Source organism: Crocodylus siamensis, chromosome 15 (assembly GCF_052110815.1).
Source record: "Crocodylus siamensis isolate JL-2025a chromosome 15, ASM5211081v1, whole genome shotgun sequence".
Classification (NCBI taxonomy): domain Eukaryota; kingdom Metazoa; phylum Chordata; order Crocodylia; family Crocodylidae; genus Crocodylus; species Crocodylus siamensis.
In genome coordinates, this window is record NC_143409.1 from 37459618 (window position 1) to 37483609 (window position 23992).

The window sequence follows — 23992 nt, forward strand, 5'->3', positions numbered from 1 at the left end:
CTAGGGTTATTTAGTGTGGAGAAGAGAAGACTGAGGAGATTGGATTGATAACAGTTTTAAGTATCTGAATGGTGGTTACAAAGATAGATATAACTTTTTCTCTGTTGCTTTAGGGGAGAAAACTAGGACCAAAGGGCTAAAATTGCAATAGGGGAAAACTAGGTTGGAGATTAGGGGATACTTTCTGACCATGAAGGGTGGTAAAGCATTGGTAGTGAATAGCATACCAAATGAAAATGTGGAATCTTTATCACTAGACATTTTCAAGAGCATGTTGAACAGACACTTGCTGATGATCCTGTCTTGAGGAAGGGGCTGGACTAGATGATGACTTTGTGAGGTCCCTATCAGCCCCTACTTTCCTATGATCCTACTTGGATCCTACTGGATCCAAGGTATTCTACAGCCAGTACCTTGAAGTGAGGGCTGCTAATGGTACTGCCAGTTCCTTGAGGATATTGCTTTTTTAATTAGCATTGGTTAATATATTTTCACTGTATATAATAGGTAATTGATCATATTTGTAAAGAAGCAAATACGCTGAGTGCCCAGGGAATGGACAAAAACTAATTCCTTGCAGAGCCTCTGATCTGGTGCTGGTTATAACCAGTTACACCAGTTAGACTTGAGAAGGCAGTTCTGCAGTGCCTTTCTTGAATACTTCTGCCATTCCTTTCTTGGAGCAGTATGCACCACATAAGAAATGGCAGGTGCATGCTCTGTGCACTAAGGAAAAGGAAGAATGCCTCATTGGCACAATGCAAGAAGTTCATTCTTTTGAGGATTGGACTATTACTTTGGACACCAATGGACCAAGGTAACTTTTAAATTAGATACAGGGGCACATATCTAATTTGAAAACTAAACCTGTGTACTATGAGAATAATAAAGTGAAACTTAGAAATGGGGACATGATTGCAACCAAGAGTGTTTGTGCACTGAATCTTAGGCCCAAGGGTAATATAGTAAAAGTTCAGTTTGTAACAGTCCTAGGAAAGGTAGTGCCAATTATTGGATTGTGGACGTGTAAAACTCTAGGTTTGATTAAGAGAATGGATGCCATTGAGGGACTAGAAAGTAAGAACGTAGAAGCAAGGCCTCTCCCCGGCCTATCCAAATCACCGAATCGCTCTGAATCTTCTGAAGCAGATTTGGCCAAATCGATTCAGGACAGTGATCCTAATCTCCAAATCAAATCACTATCCTCTGAATCAGCCAATTCCGAATTGAATACTTCCCTATTCACACAGGCCTACTGTAAATATATGATCTAGACATACAATACATGCCAGGAAAACATCTACTTATTGCAGCTACGTTGTCCAGAGCATATGATATGACACAACGGAAAATGACAGAATTTCAGACTTAGACTTAGTCAATGATAATCTAACTAAAAGAGTGATTCCTGTCACAAATAAAAATTTGGGCACTAATCGCAGAAGCTACTTCTCAGGATACAACATTGCAAAAAATGATAACAGCTATATGTGTTGGTTGGCCTGGAAAGCATATACCTTGCCCCTATTTTTAGATCAAAGAAGAGCTGGCAGTACTGGATGGCATTTTGTTCAAAGGCTCACAACTTATTGTTCCAGCAGTGCTGGAGCATTGAAACATGCAGAAGAGTAAGGGGTGCTCTATATTGGCCCAACATAAATAATAACATAGACGATGCTGTAAACCTGGTATTATGTGTCGTTTTGTTATTTATTTGGTATCAGAAAATACAGATCAGTGCAAAGAAAAGAGCTCATGAAGGTCATGGAGGAGCTCGTAGCTCTGTGGTGTCAAGTGGGCATTGACTTATTCTTGCACGCAGGAAAAAAATGTGATTTTTTTTCATCAGGTCACAGAATTATGTGACACAGGATTCCACAAGCTGTGAAAATAGACAATGGACCTCAGTTGAACTGCCTTGATTTTAAAGAGTTTTCAAATAAATATGGATTCCATCATAACGCTTCAAGTCCTAAAACCCACATTCTAATGGTCTGGTGGAAAATGGAGTACAAATAGTGAAGAAATTGTTGAAAAAAACTACAGATTCACACACCAATGTTTACCTATCACTCTTAAATTACAGGGCAACACCCATGAAACATGACTTGTCCTCAGCAGAAATATTGTTTAACAGCAAACTCAAAACCAGGCTGCCAAATCTTGTGGATGATGCTCATCAGAATGAAAGGCAAAATGTAAAAACATTTAAAAAATTCAACAAACTCAAACAAAAATAAGATATGGTGTTTATTTCAGATGGACCCATGTGGAAACAAAAAGCATTAATTTCTCATCAAGTAGCTCCCAGATCCTATCAAGTAGTTGCACCAGAAGGACAGTTATTAAGAAAGAACAAATGACACTTGTAGCTCATAAATGGGGAGAAAAGAAGCAGCATCACAAGAGTCAGCAAAGGAAACGGAGATAACAACAAAGGAACAAGAAACACCCGAGGAGATTGAAAATGACACAGAAGTAAAGACATCTGAACAAGGAAACCAGACAAGAACTGAACCAATAAGGACTGAGCATGCCGAGAAACTGCAAAAATCACTTAGAGCTAAAAAGCCAACACATAAACTAGTAGAGACCTATTAAAATGTGTTTTAACAGTGGGTTGAACCAAACTTCCAATGTTAGAATTACATGGAGATATGTTGCATGTAAAGGGGGAAGAAGTGTGAGTACCTTTAACAGCTTTACAGAGTTACTACATTGGTCCTGGGGCATTGCAGGAGGGTACAGTAGATCAGTAGTATAAGAAGGCTCGCTGAATAAATGAGCTTTATTCTATAAATTTAACTCCTTGGTCTTATGAGACTAACACAGTCCTAAAGCAAATGGTACCTGTGGATGTTGCTATCGGTGGAGGCAAACCACTATAAACAATTAGACACATCTGTAACAAGCTTAGGGCGACTATTTCAATATTAAAGCTAATCTTAAACCATAGTCCACAAGACAGCCAGCATGAAAATATGATGATAGTCAAGTAATATACCATTCATATTCACATCAGTATTCACCATACCATTTCTTTTTGTGAACATTTTGCAGATAACTTGGACATTTTGTGATTCATGGAAAGCAAATGAGAGGTTGCATATATCAGTAAAGCAAAGCAAAGCAGAGTAAAAACATTTGTACCCATCTTCAGCATCATGTTCACAGTTGCTGCCACTACTGGAAAATTACAAGGGTCTGATTTTTGCTAGTACTGACAAAGCCAGTGATGCAGAAGAGGAGGATAAAGAGCAGGGGTGTGTGAAGTGGGCCTTATTTGATTCAGATTCAGATTTAGCCCAAATCAGGGACAGTGATTCTATTTGTTGATTTGGATCACTGTCCCTGATTCAATTCAGCCTAATCCAGATCTGAAGATGTGACGTTGATCTGGAGAATCAGCAGATTTGGACATAGACACAGCTTTAAAAGTTTTTTCTACATACCTTGAGGTAGCAGGCATGGCTTGTGAATGCTGGAATGCTGGGGCACATGAAGTGTCCCACAGGACGGCGGGGGGGCCCTTCATGTGCTCGGCAGCGAACCCAGAAGTGGACTGGATACTTCCAGTCCACTTCTGGGTCTGCTGGGGAGCACATGGGGGAGCTGCCCCGCACCTCCCAGCTCTGTGATTGACTGCAGGAGGACCCTGGGTATCCCCCCAGACCCAGGAGGCACCAGTCACCGAGTCGGGGCATGTGGTGGGGGGCTGCGGCAGACCCAGAAGTGGACTGGAAGTGCTTCTGGTTCACTTCTGGGCCTGCTACTGAATGTGCTGGGGAGCCCTCCATGCTTCTGTGGGATGCTTCATGTGCCCCAGCATCACAGCACTCATGAGTCCCTGCTACCTTAGAGGTATGTAGAAAAAACATTTAAAGCTGTCTCTAGGTCTGAATCTTTCCAAATCTTTCTGAATCGATTCAGAGGGTTCTGATTAGATTTGGAGCGATTAAATGGTCAATTCAGATTTGAAGATTTGGCCCAATTCAGTGGCCAAATCTCCGCCAAACTGAATCAGGGACCAAAGCTTCACATGGCCCTGATGAACAGGCATTATTCTTTTTATTCTCCAACCTTGTGCCAAAGATCCACTATTATTATACTTAGGCTATAAGGGAGTTTACTACAAAGTTTTTGTGGTAGTGTTAGCATTGCCTTGCACTCATGGTGCGTGATCTATATTGGAAGCTTCCATATCTGTTCTGTTTCAGTAAAGAAAACCAAGGAGGAACATAAAGTATTTTAGCATATTAGCCTACATTTGGCAAAGTGGAGACTAATTCATTGGAAATATATAATTAAGTTATTAGGAAAACATAATTATTGGTTGCAAGATTCTGTTTAGGACTTTAAATGATACTTTACATTTTAAATGCAGAAAGGTGCAATTTAACATTTGGTCTTGGGATGTACCCAAAAATATAAGCTGCTTGATCTGTGCATTGGTCAGACTAGGTCTGCCATCCATTTTCAGATGTCTGTTTTGATCTAAATTGGTTTCTGATACTTCATAAATAACAATAGGATTTGCAGCAGTAATCCTCAATTTTCCTTTGTACAAACTGTCATAGAAATCCGTATCTGGTGCTGGCATGTTTCAACTTATCCAGTTTCACATTTTGCACTTTAATGTTACCAGTCAAGTTCAGATATATCAACAAACTTTTTTGGAGTAAAAAGACTTCCACTTTTTCCATTTTAATATCATGGATTGATATTTTAGCTTAGTGAAAGTATATTGCCTCAAAACATAAGCCAAGGTTTCCTGAAAATGTTGTTTTATAAAGAAAGTCAATTTACCCTTATGGTAAAATACAATTTGGGTAACAGTTTCAGGAAAAGTGGGACCACCTGCCCTTATAAATGTAATGTGGAGAGATCAAATACAGAAATCAAACAGCTTTGAAATGTAGACATAAGTAAACCTCTGCGTTTCTGCTTTTGTTGCATTTACCATATTGTGAAAAATAGTATTAAAATAATATTTTCATAACTTTAGTCAGAGTATCCTTTTTGGGTTTAGTTTTGGGAACTTTCATGAACATTAGAACTTTCAACAGAGCTGCTTTTCTACTTTTGTTACTTTTACCACATTTTGAAAAATGGTATTAAAAGTGTGTTTTCATAACTTCATTCAGGGTATCTTTTGTGGGTTTAATTTTGGGAACATTCACATACGTTAGGACTTTCAACAGAGCTAATTCTCTACAGAAAATATAACTTTTTCCAAGTAGAACACATCTCATTTGATGTGCCTTTTTGAAAAAACTTTTTGGGGAAGCATATTTTATTAGTTTCCCCTAATCCTCCAAGCACTAAAGCAGTACAGAAACGGAGTGGAGATGAGCCATAAGTCTCAGTTAAAGTCATTGGGCCTTAGACTTCTAAGTGACATAAGCAATTCGGAAAATGTTATCCTAGGTCTAATTTTGAATACCAGAAATCAGATTTGTATTATTATAGCACACCCCAGTAAGGAAAAGAATATACTTTTAACTTTATGGATTGTAAAGAAATTATGATTGTTTCATAGTGATTTATAGCTTGTGTGTCAATTAAAAAGCTTGGTCTTTTAAAAAATACTTCATTTCTTTCTTTTCCTTTAGGCATCAGTTAAATTAATTGCACCAAAGTCACTGCAGTATGCCAAAAATCAGTAATTTTGATATAACTAATGACTGATTTCAATATCCAAAAGTAGAGGTTGGGGTGCTATAGTATAGCAACTATAAGTGTGTTCTTTTTTTTTAAGATGATAAACTGTTTTTTGGAGACTGTTGTTAGGGGCCATTCCTGTTAATTTTTATGACAATTGTTTACTGCAGGGATGTCAAACATATGGCCTGAGGGACTGGATTCTGCTATCTGGCACCCAGTGCTGCCCCTGGGCCTGAGTAGATTCATACAGGGCATGGCATAGCACAGGGCAAGGCTGTGGGTAGGGTAAGGTCTACAGATCACTCTTCTCCCACTTCTTCCCCCAGCATACCAGATTTAGCAGCTACTCCAGCTGGTCTGGGACCCACACTGATGTGACTTGGATCCCAGAGTGTCTGTAATGGGTGCTGCAAGCAGTGTAGTTTAGTTGGGAGCGTATAGTATAGATCCCAGATTAACCAAAGCAGGTTATACAAGGTGCCCACCCTTGGTCCCTGACCAGCTAGAGCAGGCACCATGTACATTGTGATTCCCAGAGCAGGGACAACCCATGGCAGCTGGGCCAGATGAATTTGATGCTAGGGGAGTGTGAAATGGGCCCTATTCGATTTGGATTCGGCCCAAATCGGGGACAGTGATTCAATGTGTTGATCCAGATCACTGTCCCTGATTTGATTCAGGCAAATCCGAATCTGAAGATTTGATGCTGATTCAGAGAATCAGTGATTCGGACAGCATTAAATGTCTTTTCTACATATTTCGAGGTACCAGGTGCAGGTCATGAATGCGATGATGCTGGGGCAGATGGAGCATGGGCGGGCCCCCACATCCTTGGCAGCGAACCCAGAAGTGGACTGGAAGTACTTCTGATCCACTTCTGGGTCCCCTGGGGAATGCGCTGGGCCCCTCCCCCATTCCCCCCAGCTCAGTGATTGGCCACGGGGACCTCGGGTGCCCTCCCAGACCCAGGAGGCACCAGTCACTGAGCTGGGTGGAGGAGGGGGGCGCGGAAGGGGGCCCGCGCTGTCCCTAGCAGACCCAGAAGTGGACCTGAAGTGCTTTTGGTCCACTTCCAGGTCTGCGGCCAAGCATGATGGGGAACACCCCCCCCCCCCCCGCACTTCTGTGGGACACTCCATGTGCCCCAGCACTGCAGCATTCACAAGCCGCCTGCTACCTAGAGGCACGTAGAAAAAACATTTAAAGCTGAAACTATGTCCGAATCACCAAATCTTTCCAAATCAATTCGGAGGGCTCTGATTTGACTCAGAGAAATTAAAGGGACCTCTGATTCGATTCAGATTCAGAGATTCAGCCACATATTTGATAATTGGGCTGAATCTCTGCCAAATTGAATTGGGGACCAAAGCTTCACACAGCCCAATTTGACATCTCTGGTTTACTGGATACCCATAAGAAGCAATTAAAAGGATGGAACTTGTAAGCCTTGACTATGCAAGTTCTTGCTCAGTACTTAGCCTGTTATGGCCCAGCCAGAAAAAGAAAAAATATCACAGAAGGCTACATGCCCTTGATTCAGCAAAGCATTTAGAGCCAGATCCAAATCAACCTTGTAGTCATATGAACAAACATTAAGTGCAAGTTAGGCACATAAATAACAAAAAGTAGACCTGTTTACTCTTACTCCAGCAGCTGCAGAATACTTAGGTAACCAGATCCATTAAGTGCTTCCATTATGGCCAAAAAATATCCCTTGGTACCTAGGTTCAGATCTCCATTTTTTAAGAGACTGACCTAACCAGAAGCTTATTGGCTAGGCTGGGTGAAGTTCCCTTCCACCCTTCCTGTTGAAGCTGGACCAATGGATGGTAAGTACAAGGTTGATGAGATCTGAAGAAGAGCAATGAAGAGCCAGTATGACTCTGTAGCCCAGGGTAATGAGTCACTCTTCCAGCTGAGGATGAGTCATTCCTCTGGCAGTCAGTCATTGGCTGCACTCCTTCCAGTAAGCCAATCTTACCCCAAACAGCCTTAAAGCTATAGTATCAGAGCACTGCTAAACGGTGTGCTTGACAAGTCTTCTGGTGAGTTTGTAGGCTCCTGCTGGATTAAAGCTATATTTGGGGCAAGGTCAGCTTTTTGCAATCATAAATCTGATGGCTAGCTGCCAGAGAGATGACTCATCCTCACCTGGAGCAATGACTCATCACATCCAGTGAGGAGAGTATTCTCTTGGGAGAAGGAGTCCCAGGTTCCAATCTCTTATGCCAGAATTATTTCAGGTTTTTAACAAATGACTGTCTAATGTAAAATGCATTCATAGGAATCTGTGCTTGGAGGAGGAGTATGAGACTGGGGTTACTCTTCTCTGTTTGCTCTCTTTCTGGCATGGGCAACTGGTTCCTTCTGAATCAGGTGGGGGCACTTGTCCCCCCAGCAGCCAGTCAGCAACCAGGAGTGGGTAAGTCCCCCTGTGGCCAATCATGCTGATGAAGAAGTGCCAGCGGCACACTGCTAGCACTTTTGATCCAGTGGCGATTGGTCGCAGAGAACCTCCCCTCCTCACCCCCGGGTCAGCATGATCAGCCACGGAGAGACTGCTGGCATCATTTCTGCTGGTGCCCCCACACTCCAGCAGGCGCTCTCAGGAGGGGTGCCAGCACTCTCATCTGCCCCCCTGCCCATCACCTAAGCAGGGAATGCTGCTCTCAGGGGGTGCACATGCACCCTCTATGTGTCGCCACTGCTTTCTGGTACTGTGCGTCTTGTGCTCTTGGCTGTTCAAGAGCCCCACTTCAACAAGAAGCGTAGAAGGGAACCTCATCCAAACTAACCTATAGCCTGGTGGCTAGGATTTTCTCATAGGAAGAAGATGTGGGGTTGAGTCTCTTCATGGTGGGAGGTCTTGGAGGCCAGGAATCCTACTTCCTGGGTTAGTGCTAGACCTGTACTTTATGGAGCAGTAGTAAGTTTCAAGTCCCCTCATCAACCAATACATTTCCGGGGTAAAGTAAAGTTGAATTTCAGGCAGAAAATGGAAGGAGTAGACAACAGATTAAGGATATGGTTTTCAGCATAGGAAATTAAAGGAGAGATCTGCCTAAATTCCAATGGAGGAAAGGAAGAAGATTGTACATGGAGAAAGGCAAGGGGAAGGAGAAGACTAGAACGAAGGAGTCCAGATATATATATGGACGTAATTAGGGCATTAGCAAGAATTTACATTTCTTCTGTCAGCAGATTAATATTTTCAAAATGGTGTACATCTCATGGGCTCAAGCCACTGCATAAGACAATTGTGAGAATAGCTAGAATACATGACTAGAATATCAAAAATACATAGAGAAACTATATGACCACCACCACTCTTTGTTCCCTGATACAGTGTTCAATTGAATGTGGCAGTGGAACCCAACAGAGGGAAGTTATCTGTGTTAGGAAAACTGAAGGTAATTTCGATGTGTTGAACCCCTATGAGTGTTCGTTTTTGGAAAGACCTGCTAGCCAGCAATCCTGCTATCTCAAGCCCTGTGGTGCTAAATGGTTCAATACAGAATGGAGCACAGTAAGTCCTTTCATTCTTTTCTATACCCATGCTGTTTGCTGCATCTCTGTCTCCTTTATATTAAACAAAACAAAAACACAAAAATGCTATGAAACTTTTGTGAAAAGAGATTTAATGTTATTTGCACATGGATTATATTGTAAATGAAATCTGCTTTGTGCTGTCTTAGTCGAGACTGAAGAATCCCACAACAGAAAGGAATTCCCTTGTAAGTAATGGGCTTTTGCTGATTCACCTGGTAGGGGAACAGAGACTAACCTTATTTCATGCTTATTTGTTGTAACTATTTCATTTGACCACGCTTTTTTGCAGTAAGTGGATGTGTGGTAATTTAGCAGCTGTTTCATTCTGGGGTGAGCTTCTCTGGCTTGGTTTCACTTACTACAGAATAGGAGCTAAACTAACTAAACAGTTACATGAGCTGATGCATGCTCATGGGTGGAATGCTTTCCTTCCCCTTTAAGTCAGTATAATTGTTTCCTCTGCCCATAGCTATCATGTAGCCAATTCTAGATCACCCACACCACATATGGTGTATGGAGAGGGCATGTCGAAATGGAAGATCAGTTAAAGACCCTGCCGCTTTACTTGATCCTAACCTAACACAGTGGTCCCCTGTGGGACGACTACAGACAACACAAATAAAAGCAGTCTTTAGCTTGCTTTGAATTATTCCAGTTTGCCGAGGATTAAGGAAGCAGGAAGGTAACTTAGGACCCCTTCCACACTTCTGGTTTTCCTCAGCTACAGTGAGTTTAAATTAAAATGGGATTCAATTAATCAGTTTTGCATAAAACAGAATGTGTATGTCTGAAACACTTTGGAAGCACGACAGGCTAAGTTGAAGCTATTTAGGACTCATCATTACTTCCAATTTTAGCTTTGATTTATAAAAAAGGAAGTTCCTAGTCCTTATGACGCTGACAAAAACCTTGTTAAGTAGTGGGGTGATTCTGCATGAGTCTGAAGACAGCCTGAAATAATGCAGAAGTGTGAAATGTCTCATTTATCCTGAATGTTAATTTTAATATGTACAGCCAACTGAGAACAACCTGCCTGCATATGTAGGACAATGGTTACAGAGAAATAGAAGCTTAGCCTGTGCAAAGAAGAAAGCATAGTAGGTCTTCTCCATCCTCCCAAGTTAGCTCATTAATGGGTCTTGTTTTCTGACCATCCAGTCTATGTTGGGATAGGCCTGATGTGTATGAACAGGGCCAGGAAAGAGGCTCTTGGGTTGAGTCTAGGACTACAGATGACCTAAACTGGGACTTCTTTGACTGAAACCTAGAAATTCTGGCCCTGTATTTCCTATGAAAATGAACCAGAGACCACTGCACTAACTGGTACTTAATGAAATTAAGACTAGAATAGGATCTCACAAGACTCTGAATAATTAGCTTTAACATAAGACGGGATGGACTGTGAATCAAAATTTCCAAATAATTTTATGAGAAATCCAGTGAGACACAGTGGGAAAAGTATTTGATCCAGGAGTAACTAGAAAAATACTTCTGAGTAAAATCAGAAATTGGAAATAAACTTGTGAAATACTTTAAATTCTTATTTATGTTGAACTTTGAAGTAAACTAGAAAAGACCTGCTTTAAAAGAAATTAGATTATCAGCAATTTTGATGACCCTTGGTTAGAGTTCCTACCACAGCTTTGCAGCAGCATATCCATCAATCACCAGCCAGTGTTTTTGTGTTGTTTGGCTGTGGTTTTAGCTGCTCATTTTCCTCAATAAAGCAGCAATGCTCCCCTCTGCTGCTTCGTACTAAGAAACTGCCATGCTTTCTGCTGCTCCTTCTGTGAATTTTTTGCTGATTTTTCTACAATAGAAAACAACTGCAGTGACATTGAAGTTTTCAGTTCCAGTGTAGTGCACACAGGGAAGAGTGGGGCTAATTTGGGTTGGTTCTTTTTTTCTAAAGAATATCCGTTTGTGGCTCTGAACTTAAAATGATGGAAGGGGACTATCAATCATTTATATATGGCTTAATCCTGTCAGGTGTTGAGCAATGGGTGGCTCTTAATTTAAGTTTAATGGGAGGTGTGGTTTCTGTTTTATTCAGATTTTTATGCCAGGGCAGTCTGCAACATTAAAGATTGGACCCATATCAGTTTGTGTTTCTCCTTTTGTTTTGGTTTTACAGTATAACTTTATCATTTAATAGGATAAAAATAAAATGTTTGATAAATTAACTTCATTCATAATAGCAAATACACTTTTCAGTTAGTGTTGAGAGTTTTCTAAGGCGTGATTTAGCCACCCGTTGAGGTCAGTGAGAATGTTGCTATTAGCTTCAGTGAGCACCAGATTCAACCCTGAGTTTGCTGGTGTGGTCCTTTAGTGCATTGTACAATGAGACTGCATCCTTACCTGCAGCTTTAAATCACTTATATGACGATGACTATAGATTCAAAGAGGCAGCTCAAGGTTGTTGATTATGATGTTTTGCTTCTTGGGAACAAATACAGAGTAGCCTGTATGCCACTTTACTATACCACATACATAGCATGTAACTCTGTAGTCTCTAAACATTTGGGAAATCAGGATATATCTGGGAAGCTCCCTTCTGAGAAAAGAATATGTTGCTTTTCTTGAGCGGAATGAGTCTCGCTGCGAGAAGGTTTGTAACGTATATGGTAATGTCATGTTAGATGCTGTGTATGATATAGGAAAGGGTACCACCAGGACAAGAGTGATTTATAAGCTTTTGGAAATGAAATATAAACGAAGCACCCTGCTGGTGGAATCAGTAACAAGTATAGGCTGCAGCATGCTGGAATTTAATTTATCATTTTTTTATTACAGGATGTTATTTATAGAGTTGTTTTATTATTTATGAGTTGCTTTAACTTAAAATAATTTTAATGAAACCTTTGACACTGCACTTAATATAACCGAGTAACAATGTGTTTTCCTTTGAACACACATTCCACTGTGTGCATACACATCAGGAGCTCAACTTCAGACAATTTTTGGCATCAGCAGTACCTGAATACTGTACAACTGCCCTGTTTGTCCCTAGTATGATCCTTTTCCTCAGTTCCCATCAGCTGCATAGATACACTCCTGCAGTCTGAACCCCACCCCCCCCTTATGGCCTTCAGCAACTCAGAAGCCTGTTTTCTTCACCCTTGTTCTTGTTTATGTGCTTTTTCAATTAATTTGTCTCTTTTCCCCCCATCTTTTCCCCAGTCTTTGTCACTATGTTTTTAGTGAGTCCCAAGGTTCTCCTGGTTTCTGCATATGACTCATGTAGACGCACTGAACCTTCTTGTTTCACTTCACTTCAACCAGGTCTCTTCTTCAACCATTAACATGGTTTCTGCCATAATTCAAGCTTTATCCCTCCTGTAATGGAGCTCTGTTTTCCATGGATGCCAAGTGTGTCTAGTGTTTCATATCCCTACAATGTGTGCTGTTTGTAAGTTGTTAAATTCCTGGGTCAGATAGCGATGCAAGGCCAGACTTCATGTTTACCCTTTGGGTAAATATATAGGGTCAGCCTTGAACCCCAAAACACAAGACTTAGCTCAGCCTAAGCACACAAATAAGGTCTCTCTTGCCAAGACTGTTCTTTGTTGACACCAGAGAACTCCTCCAGCGAGCACACAACTAGGGATCGCCACAGTTGGAGATTTTCATCTTGGTGTGCCTCAGTGAGTGCCTGTTTAACATCTCCTTGCTCATTCTACTTCTAAACTTCGTGGCCTTGAATGGATTTTGACACAGCTTAGCAGTGTGCCAGTACTGAAGCCTTGGTACCAACATTCGTTCCAGAGACCCCAGCTCTGTGGTGCCAAGGAAGCACAAGGATAAGTACCCCAGGGACACCTCAGCTTCTCCTTTGCCACCTAGTCCTGGATCTGACACTTTGGCACTGACTTCTCCACACCAACAACTTCAGCACTACTGCCAACTACTGCATCAAGATACAATATGCCTCAGTATCTTCCCACCCTCCAGTGCATTCTTTCAGTTTTAACTTGCTGCCTGATTCCTTAACAGAGACCACCTCAGCAGTCATCTGTCTCAGCAGTTGACAAAGTGACAGTGCTTTCACAAGTGCAAGCATTATAATACTGCAGCCCCATCAACTTACTACTCTTTAGGAGATAGACAAAACCTTTAATGGTGCAATCAAGAGATTAATTCTGCTCTCTACAGTTCTACCCTTCCCTTCCTTTTCTTTGGCAACCTTTTCAACTATTTTGAACAGGCAGATGTCCACATCAAAAAAGGCCATGCCTAGACTGCAAGCTTACTATGCCCAACCCTAATGCCCTCATACATACTGTGGTTCTTTACACAGATCTTACAAACTAGAAGCAGAGTAGCTGGGTTTAAATGGGTAGCATGGGGAAGTGCTAACTAACACCATTACTCAGCAATACTAATCAACCACCCATGACATAATTTTTTTCTTTCAGGCGGAGGACTAAGTGGAGCAAAGCAGAATGTTTGGGCCTACTCTAAATACCTCATACTCAACTCTGTATAGGGACATTTCTAACAACATTTTACTTCAACAGGTTCTTCTCTTCCAGCATTAGAGTCCACAGGAGAAATTTTTTTGCAATACAGAAGAGGGACATTTTACAGTGGTTTCTAAGGATGGAATAATGATGGATAATGTAGCCATTTTGAACTTGAAGGCATAGGAGTTTGTCACTTTTCTTTTCAGTTCCTGAAAATTGAATTAAACTCCTACACCCTCAAGTTCAAATTCAGGTTCAAAATGGTTACATTATCCATCATTATTCGGTTATTCCATCCTTAGAACTAAGGTTTGCATCTCTCATCTTTCAGGATGCTTATTTTCACATTGCTACTATAGTGTCTCATAGAATATCTCTCTGCTTTGTGATACCAAGAAAATCCCTACCTTTCAGCCTCAAGAGTCTTTTTCAAGTCCTTAGGGTGGTAGCAGTCCATTTAATGAGAACAATTTAGCCTGATCTGGACTACTGACTGGAGAAAAGCAATTTCTTCCCAACATGTGGCGGAAAACTTCTGTGCCGCCCTCCATTTGTTTCATACTCTAGACCTGAAGGCAAATGTCAAGACATCAAACTTTATCCAGGTTTAGATTCCATAGTTTGAAGAGGCCACTTTAGATTCTCTCTCAGGCAGAGGTTTTCCTTTATTAAGACCAGTTCCAGGTCTTGCTGGATTTTATTTTGCAGGGGGAGGCTCACCCAACAACAATCAAGACTCCCTTTATCTTTCGTCAGTCACGTGGCCTCCTTTGCCTCATGCCAGATTAAGGAGGTGACCATTTCCTCACTTGTTAGGTCTTCCCTCCCATGGTAGGCAGAAAAATTAAACAAACACCTGGAACACCATTTTTCCCCCTACTCATCAGCCACAGTTATCACAGTTGCCTCTTTTCTAGGGTGGGCAGCACACAGAAACAACATTCAAGAGCAAAGCACCTTTTTTGCTCAAGAGATAAGGATGCATATCAATGTCCTGGAGCAAAGGGTGATACACAGAGCCTGGCAGGCATGCCTATCAGGGGCCATCACGTACAGCGTTCCATTACCACCATGATGTTCCACGAGAATAAACAAGGAGATATGAGACCGTCCCTCATTTGCATGGAGGTGATCAGATTGACATATGTATCTGAGCTGGCAGATATAATTATCTGTTGCCATGCAGAGACGGGCTTAATTATTCTGGGCATCAACAAGAAGTGTTTTGCATTTTGTTCTGGGAGAAATCTCTTTTAATATTTGTTTCTATCTCCAAGACACAGTTATTTGTACCCAAGACTGTCTAATAGACTGTCAGAGTGTTACATAAAATTCCTAAGGGGGGAACTACCAACAATGATCAGAGCTTATTCCTCCAGGGCCAAGTGATTTTGCCTGCTTCTCTATGGAATATATCCCTGATATTTTAAGGCAGCTGTCTAGAACTCCATAGGCAATTTAACCAAGCATTATGCTACCACAGAGGCCTCCAGAGAGGACAGTGTATTTGGTAAACCAGCCCAGCTGTTGCTGTTTACAGGGCTCTGCAAATTGACCCCAGGTGAGTGGGTACTGCTATGAAAATCACCCACAATGGAAAGTTTGTGTGGTCAAGCACTTCAAAAAGAAAGATAATGTACTTTATATTTTGTCCATATGCACACTCTTCATCCTGCCTTGCTTCTCTGGTTCTTTGAAACACCTCGCACTGGGCAAGAAAGTGTTCCAAAATGGGAATGTACATATGGACAACACATATAAAAGAGCTCAGTTGACTGCTAAGTAACTACCGTATCGTCACACTGTAATGTGTTCTGCTTTTTTCCCTTCCCTGTTATTACCCATTCTTTTGTGTAACAGTCGTAATAGGAGGTCCTAATCCAATAAATAATGATTACAAGCATAGACTATTTACCATAAAAATACATTGGCCCACAGCACAAGCTGATAATACAGCCTAACAGTATTTCCCATACTAGAAGTAGCTAGTTCACAGGATCTGCCTGTTTAGATTTAGCTTTTTCAGATATATATATTCTGCCAAGTGCCTAGCATGGTTTGGGCAATCAGGATTTGTGGTAGAGGTGATATCTTTTATTAGACCAACTACCGTGTTTCCCTGAAAATAAGACACTGTCTTATATTTATTTTTCCTCAAGAAGACACACTATGGCTTATTTTCAGGGGATGTCTTATTTTTATTAAGTATACCGTGTTTCCCCGAAAATAAGACACTGAGAGAGACCCACAGTGCTGAGTAAAACAGCAGCCACAGCTTTATTCTTCCCCCTGAGGACACACAATACTTAAAGCAGAACTTCCTGCTCCTCACTTCACTGAGGAGACTTTTACTTTCACTTTCTATTTCTCCCTCTCCGGTCACCTCCGAGATAGCAGCTATCACGATGGGGCAAATGAGAAGGGCTGCCCGTCTTATTTACCGCTTCGCGCCGGTACGCTTAGCCACGCCTATCACTATGTCTTATTTTCGGGGTATGGCTTATATTGCGCAAATACATAGAAATCCTGCTACGGCTTGTTTTATGGGTATGTCTTTTTTTCGGGGAAACACGGTAGTTTTTTACAATATGGCTACAACCTGGATACCTAGCATGATTTGGGTCACTCTATAAATAATGTCTATGGCATCACATCTGTCTAAAACAGTAATAATCAGGCATTGAGGAAATGTGCTTTGGTTTCTAGTTTTGTATATTATTAGCAAGTGACAAAAAAGAAAGCTAACTTTGAAGCTAGTATAAATTTTCATGGCTCAGTGGCAGTCAATGAAAGTGTTGGTTTACTCCAGCTGAGAAGCCAGCCACAGTATGAACTAGAGCTAATATTAGTAATACCAATATGGAAAAAACTGCAAAATTAGGAAAATGTCCTACTATTTAAAGGACTAATGCCAGTAAAGAATATGCCTCTTATTGGAATAAAACCACATTATTTATAATATCCTTTGAAGTGAAAAAATATGTGAATTCTGAGTTATTTATTTACTTATTTCAACTGATGTCTAATTAGAGAGAGAGTGAAATTTCTGGTTCATATATTGTTACTTTTTTATGGGTTTGAGTAGACATTATAAGAAAGAGGACAAGGAGAGGCATTGCATTATGTGACAGTGTCTTGCATTCAAAAGCCTGTCTAACTTTATCCCAACTACATGGTTGGTCCAATAAAAGAGATCACCCTAAGAAATCCTTGCTTCTCACATATTTTCTGGACCAGCATGACTACAACACTACTCCTAAACTACTTAATTATTGTAAAACCAGAGTGAAAGTAACATTACATTATGGTATAGGTATATTTCTTTATACTAGGGAGCACTGAAAATAGCTATTAAGTATTTTGTGCAGGAGAAAATTAAACAACTAATTTATCAGTAATGAACTTTGAAAATTAATTTTGTAAAAAGTGGAAATGTTCTTCCACTGGAATATAATATTTTGTTAATTAATTGTATATCTTGAACCGTCTCCCTAGTTTCTTTGTTTGAATCATATTTCTTTTAGCTAACCAGTAAACTGTCCCATGTTAAGCCTCTGAGTGAGTTTAACAAGGGTACTTTCATAGGAACAGGTATAACTGATCAGAATTGAGCTTGATAAAACTAGCTATCCCTTCATGCATTGAACAAGACAGAAGATAAATACACTGGGCCCAATTCACAGATACTGTATCTGTCTGCATGTTGCATTCAGCCCTTTTAAAGCCATTCTTAGTGATTTTTTTCTTTTGTTACTAAATTACTTCTAGTACATTAAGAAGTGCTTCTTTCTAATTTAGCTGTTTTTAAAATTAACAGGTATTAAATAGTCACGGATGTGCTCAAGGTCCCAAAATTATCTTATATTTACCATACAGATTATAGTGATTAGAATGTTATTGAAAATAAAACTTACCACAGTGTGCCATATCTCTTCAGCTTTCATGTGAAGTAGTCTTCTTGCTGGTTGCCAATGCCACAAATGGTTTTTGTTTCATGTATTGTCCCAAAGTATCTTTTTGGAATTGTTATAAAAAGAAAACCCTCAACTTCTATTTATTTACTCATTTATTGTATATTTTCACCCAAATGAAAAACAGAAGTCCAGTATCCCCTCAAAATGAAGTATGATACCTTCACATAGAATTTAGATGACATCTTATCAAGCACTGTAACTCACTCCCTTCCTTGGGCCCAAAATCAAATTTGGAATGAAGGTGCTGGATTTGGAAATCCCTCAGATCCCATTAGTTTGATTTCTCCTAGTTAAGTACCTTTAACAATATGATTCAGAAACCCCTCTGAAATTCTTCACTCATATGGCTAGGGGCAGAATTGCTTTGCTTTTCCCACTAGCTGTCGCGCTCAGATATTTGACTGCCTCTATGGATGCCCAAGAGAGCAGAAGAGGAAGAAGGAACCCTTTGAACAATCTCATTCAGAGACTAAAACAAAATAAAATCAGATGAGCAAAATCCAGATATGGACATTTCTCTGTAAATAAAGCTTCAAGCTTGGCTCTCAGAATGACAAGCCATTTCACTGATGCCAGTAGCATTTCTTAAGTTTTGTTAGGGTTACTGACAGCCAAATTTGGCTTAAGATGGGTTAGTTTAGATTAAGTACATTTCCATTAGTAAATGTTATGGCAGTTATGATCAGAAACACCCTTTAAAATTGCACCCACAGTTTACTAGACAGTCACTCATACCCATGGAAGACAAATTGTATATATAGTGCATTTGATTATGTAAACAAACCATCTTTTGAAGGCACAGAAGAAAGAGAAGGACTAACACACTGATCTTCAAAAGTGTTTAGGGTACCCTATGTCTGCAGTGAGCCCTGGTAGGGATGCCCCTGAGCATGCCTTGCCTACCTACTCCAGCTTTCATTTACCAAGCCTGGAGATAAATCTGGGAAGACACAAGGGGGATACCCCTTCAGTCACTCTCAAGGTCTCTGTTTGAGTGGCTGCTGGGTATAGACACACCTTTGCATACCTAACTCCTGATTGAACTGCTAAGTAGGAGCCTCACTTCTTGTTTTGATATTCTCTTTGATATTGCTACTGGTACCAGGAGAGTATGAATGTTGTTTTTTGTTGTGAGATCTAAAAAGGCAGACAAAATACTTATAGGAATTATCATCACTCACAGCAAACAGAGTAGGAGTAGAAGTGATTAGGGCTGTAGCTTGAGGACTTGAGAGACTGGCTTCTAGCCCTGCTTTGCCTTAGGACTTTCTGTATAAACTTGGGCAAGTCTGGTAACTTCTCAGGGCTAGATTCACAAAGGGACACATAGAGCATTTCAAAATACAGGGAGTTAATTTGGTGGGGTCTAGGCACAAACAGGAGCTTGAAGAACTGCAGAAGGAGCTGGCCAGGTTGGTGCTTACTGCAGGGTCTCCTTGGGAGGAGAGACAGAAGCTGCTAAAGCAGATAGAGGCTGAGCACCACAGCTGTGAGCAAAGGAAACAGAGGTAGCAGCCTTAAAGACCAGGTCCTGCACTTAGAAATGAAGGTGAGGTCAGCCATAGCTCCACAACACTGGACAGAGACATCAAGCCCTCTTAAAAGAGATAGAAGAGCAGCCGAGTGGTGGGGGGGGGGAGGACCAGGACTTGAGGGAAGAACCTCAATGAGACCACATCTATGGGGGAAAGGTTGCAGAAATCCAAAGGGACTGTGAGGATGGCTGTCCACACCAAAGTCCGGCTAAATGAGTGGCACTCCTAGAGGCAACTGAGTGGTAGGAATGACAGAGCAGTCCTTCCTCAGTGATAGTCTTCACAGGAAGGATGACCTGAAGAAGAGGAGGCAGTGGTCAAGTCCACCACAATGGGGAAAACACTAAAGAGTGTTCCCTGAGTGGGAATTGTGGGGCTGAGAGATGGGGAAAGAAACCCCCAGGGGAAATGCCAAGTCCGTCCACCTAAGGCCAGAGAGTTCAAGCCTGTCTAGCAGTAAGGATCCAGGAGAAAAGAAAAAGAGGAGCCCACCAGAATGCAGGAAATTCAACTCCAGCGAGACCAGAACAGACTGCAGATTTAGCACCAACCAGTCACCAGAGTCAGAGGTGACGACAGAGAAGTACCTAAGCATGACTGAGAGGACAGTCAGGCCTGGTGATGACCCTCCTCAGATGTTGCCCAGACAGGGACTAAAGCCAGAGGGGAAGATGGTGACCTGTAACAGTCATGAAGAAAGATCTGAATATCCTGCCCCAGGGTAAGACAAACCAGAGGGCATCCTGGTTTTCAGGATGGACTGGAAGAGATTGAAACAGGTGTTCCAACAGACAGGAACTGTAAATTTTGCTGACATATCAATGAACAAAAAGAGGAAGAATTGAGGCATGGAAACTTCTAACACACCAGTGAAGCCACTCAAGTATTGGCAGTGTTTGCTGGACAGGTTTTATATTGCTAGACAGGTAAAAATAGACAGCATGACTGCTCCTCATAGAGACTGCCAAGTAGTGCTACAGCTGCCCTAGGACCTGTGGGATTTTGGGTTGGGACAGTGGTGGGCAACCCCATGCATGGGTGCCAGAGTGTGGCACACAAAGGCAGGTTCCTTGGTACATGCGCCTTGGGGCAGTCATTGGGGAAGTGGCTGGGGATGCACGACCACAACAAGGAAAGGCCCCTGGCTGCTCCCACACCACATGCCATTGGCACCTCCGTGTCTTACAAGTTGAGGTTGTGGGTGTTTTTGGCACCTTGCCCAAAAATGCTGTCAACCCCTGGGTTAGGATATAGACCTGATAGGAACCCCCCTGCTGTTCTATATGGAAGGAGGGATTCAAGAACAGGGGATAAGCTATGGGGATACTGGAAAGACTGTTTGTTATGCTGGGTACAGGTGGAAGGCTATCCCAAAGATAAGCAGAAGGGAAGAGATCCAGGTGAAAGAAACTTTGCCCATTTTTGAGATAGCTTCAGGAAGTAAGCAGCCAGAGAACAGTAAAATCTGAAAAGGGCACTGTTAAGGCAACCAGTGTAGTAGTTGTGAGCTGCCCCGAAAACTAGCCAGAGGCCCTAGTTGGAAACTCCTGCAGGTGGCTAGGGAGAGCCACCTGCCTCGAAGTGGTGGGGCTTAGGAGGTAAAACCCCAGGGCCTGAGCCAGAGCATGCAGTCTGGTCCTGCAGGCAGCAGGGAGAGGATCTCTTGAACAGGAAGGCCATGGGAGAGCGAATGCCTGAACTGCAAGTAAGAGATTTATAGCTTGCAAGGAAGTTGAACCCAGAGTTGGGGGTCTTTTGGGTCTTTTAGTCATAGGCAGCAGGGTTATGTTTTAACTATTGCTGGAGGACAGGTTGTGAATAATAGAGGAGGAGGTTGTGTGGCACCTGAGGGGTGCACCGACATTTAGCCCATGAATAGCCTAAGGTGGTGTTGTCCTTTGCGGGCAAAGACAACCGCATCCAGCAAAGCAGGAGAATAAGAAAGAAAAGTGGAAAAGAGAAAGGAAAAAGTAGAAAAAAGAAAAAGGAGGGGGGCAGAAGTTAGGTCATGTGGGTACGTAGGTGACTTATAAGCCCGACCTTTGCCTTGAACAGTCTGCTGCAGCGGGGACAGGAGAGCGGTGAGGACTGGATACAGGAGGTTTTTGTTTTCCTGACTATGCATTTCTTCATTGCTTCTGCTATATGCGTTGCTGTTTGAAGGCCAGTGGTCCATTCTGGCTTGATGATGTCCAGGATGGACGGTTGCGAGGGGGGTACAGTGATGTTAAATTATGGAGGGGTACAATAGGAGCAGCCTCACCCTGATCAAGGGATGCTGGGGGCACTGAATAAAGCTGAGAGCAGCCTTGCCTCAGCAGGGAATGGCCGGGGGCTGAGATTGAAACAAGAACAGCTAGAGCCAGGACAACCTACAGCTGTGGGCTAAAGCCAGAAAGGCTAATGCAAAAGCCCTTGGCCAGGGGCCCCAGAGCTAGAGAGAGCAATTGTACAGGTAGAACCAACAGAGGTGATAGCTGTGGCCTGAAGCCAAAAGCTAAGGCCAAAGCACTTCCCACAATAGCACTTCCCCACCAAAAGCTAAATCCATTGGACCTTGCAAGAAACTCAGATACTATGGTGCAGCTAAGATGGGCAACTGCAGTAGTGTGAGATCAGAAAGCAGGTTCAGAACATCTAAATGACATTCCCAGGGATACGCATCAGCACTGTAGCACACTGCATGCAATTTAGCTGGAAGCAGGCAAAGGGGGTTTACAAGCCTGCTTTGATGGACTGGGCCCATTTATGATGATAATTGACTGGCCCCATGGGAGCTGAAAGTTCCCAGGGAGAGACAGGAGGGCTGCAGGGCTGGAAGTGGAAGCCTGACCTGAAGTATTGTCCGAGTCAGAGAGAAGAGGAGTCTGAGCACAGCTGAAAGAGTGAGCGAGCGCATGTGATCAGGTCAGTAGGCTGCTGGATGAGCGCCAACCACCATGCCAAAGTACTTCTCAGAGAAGACCACAAGTGAAACCAAGAGACTGAGTTTGCTGGAGGGAATAAGAGAGAGAGAGGGAAGAGTCTGCATTAGTGACTGCAGCACCAAGCCCAAGCACTCTCTCAGGTCTGGGAAAAGACCCATAGAGGGATATTTCTCTGTGTTGTGGATTGGTTTACACTGATTCCTGTGGGGAGCGAGCTCCCCCCAGGGAAAGAAAAACTGAGTGAGCAATCTGCAACCGTTACAAGCCTAGACAATTGTTTGGTGACAATGAAACGGTTTTATGATGGTGAGAAGCCTTACCATGTTTGTAATGGTGACAAGATGCATTTATGCAATAAAGAACAGGGGGGAAATAGGCTGGGACTTTTCAAATCTTCATTGTTGCAACCGAGCCAAGCTTAATTGAATACATTTGAAGCATGGGAGCATTTAAAAACACACTGGCCTAAGTGGGCCAAATCCCAAAGACCTCACTCAAGAAATTCTGAAAATCAAATGGCAGCTTTACTTGAGTATGGATTGAAGAAATGTACCTCGTTAGAACTGACTCTGAAAATCCCATGATAACAAGAAGAATAGTCTTTGGCTTGAGAAGAGCATATTTTGATAGACTGTCAAAATTATGTAAAGGAACTTTGATTGGAGTATGTAATGTTCAGTGAACTTATTGTGTGCAGGAAGTGGGGAATAGTCAAAAGCTGGAGAAATAAAATTGGAATTTTTCCTGGTTATATGTGCATAGAGGTGAAAGGGCCACAGAGGCCAAATGTGGCTAAAGACTAGAGGCTTTTTAAAGCATTAAAATGCAAACAATGTGGTAATAAGGTGGATCGGGAAATGTATAAAGATAATCAGAGGAGACAATGAAGAATAATTAAAGGACCAATAAGAAACAGTAAAGAATATGAAACCTCAGAGAATTTCCCCACAAAACTATAAAATTGATCTAGAGTATAAAAGAAGGGAAGCAATGTATACCTGATTTTTTAAGATCTAGGAGCTGTGCTAAGGAGGAAAAAAACAAAAAACCAGGATTAGATTTCCTGGAAAGAAGCTGGAAAATTGATGAGAAGAAATTGAAACAGGTTCATGGCTGAGAGGACATGAGAACAAAATCGCCTTCTTCCACAACTGTTAAGGGAAATAAAGATAGCTATTAGCAGATTATTAACTGATACCATCTTCTTACCTCAAAGACCAAAACATAGGAGATTTAATAATGTTAGGCACAACTGGATCGTGAGATTAGCTTGGAATCTATACTAGTTTTGGGGGAAAGCATTTATGCCTTTAAAGCCGCAGTTTTCAAACTTCTTGAGCTGAGCCCTGCTTTGAGTTATAATTGTGTTCATGCTCCCCACAAAGGCAGACAAAAACAGACATGCAAAATATGCTTTCATAAACTTAACAGAGACTAACACAACTTAAATTGCCTAATTAAAGTATCTGAAGCTATACTTATTTCAAGATTTTTGAAACCGACACTGAGGTTGTTCTCCACTTCCAGTCTCAAGCGGTACTTTGTCTTTAGCACAGCCAGTGCAGATAATCTAAGCTCACACAAACTGATGAACCAAACAATTAAAGAGCTTTGATTGCACATGTTGACAACGCAGAATAAAGCTTTGACAAAGCTTTTGGCAATAATTTGTACTGCCCAAATGTTTCTTATAATTTTTTGTGTTGTAAGAGTAGATATGATAGATGCACTAAACCGGAAGGTGGGAAAGGTAGTTGTTGCTATGGAAATGATCACTGGCTTAATTTAAATACATTGTAACACCTGTGAAATCAGTTGCAAAAGGTTCACTCATACTATTTCAAAGTGTGTTGTTGTTAAATAACATGTTCTTGTTT

General features: G+C 41.7%; 1 protein-coding gene across 4 annotated transcripts in view; it reads left to right on the plus strand.

Moving 5' to 3' along the window:
• Nucleotides 1-23992, plus strand: part of THSD4 (thrombospondin type 1 domain containing 4) — a 698655-nt gene that overhangs the window by 659436 nt on the left and 15227 nt on the right. For 3 of the 4 annotated variants that reach the window (XM_090028684.1, XM_090028683.1, XM_090028686.1), the window contains one exon: nt 9011-9190. In XM_090028684.1, coding sequence (XP_089884810.1) covers nt 9011-9190 — 180 coding nt within the window. The other variant, XM_090028685.1, reaches the window with a different exon arrangement.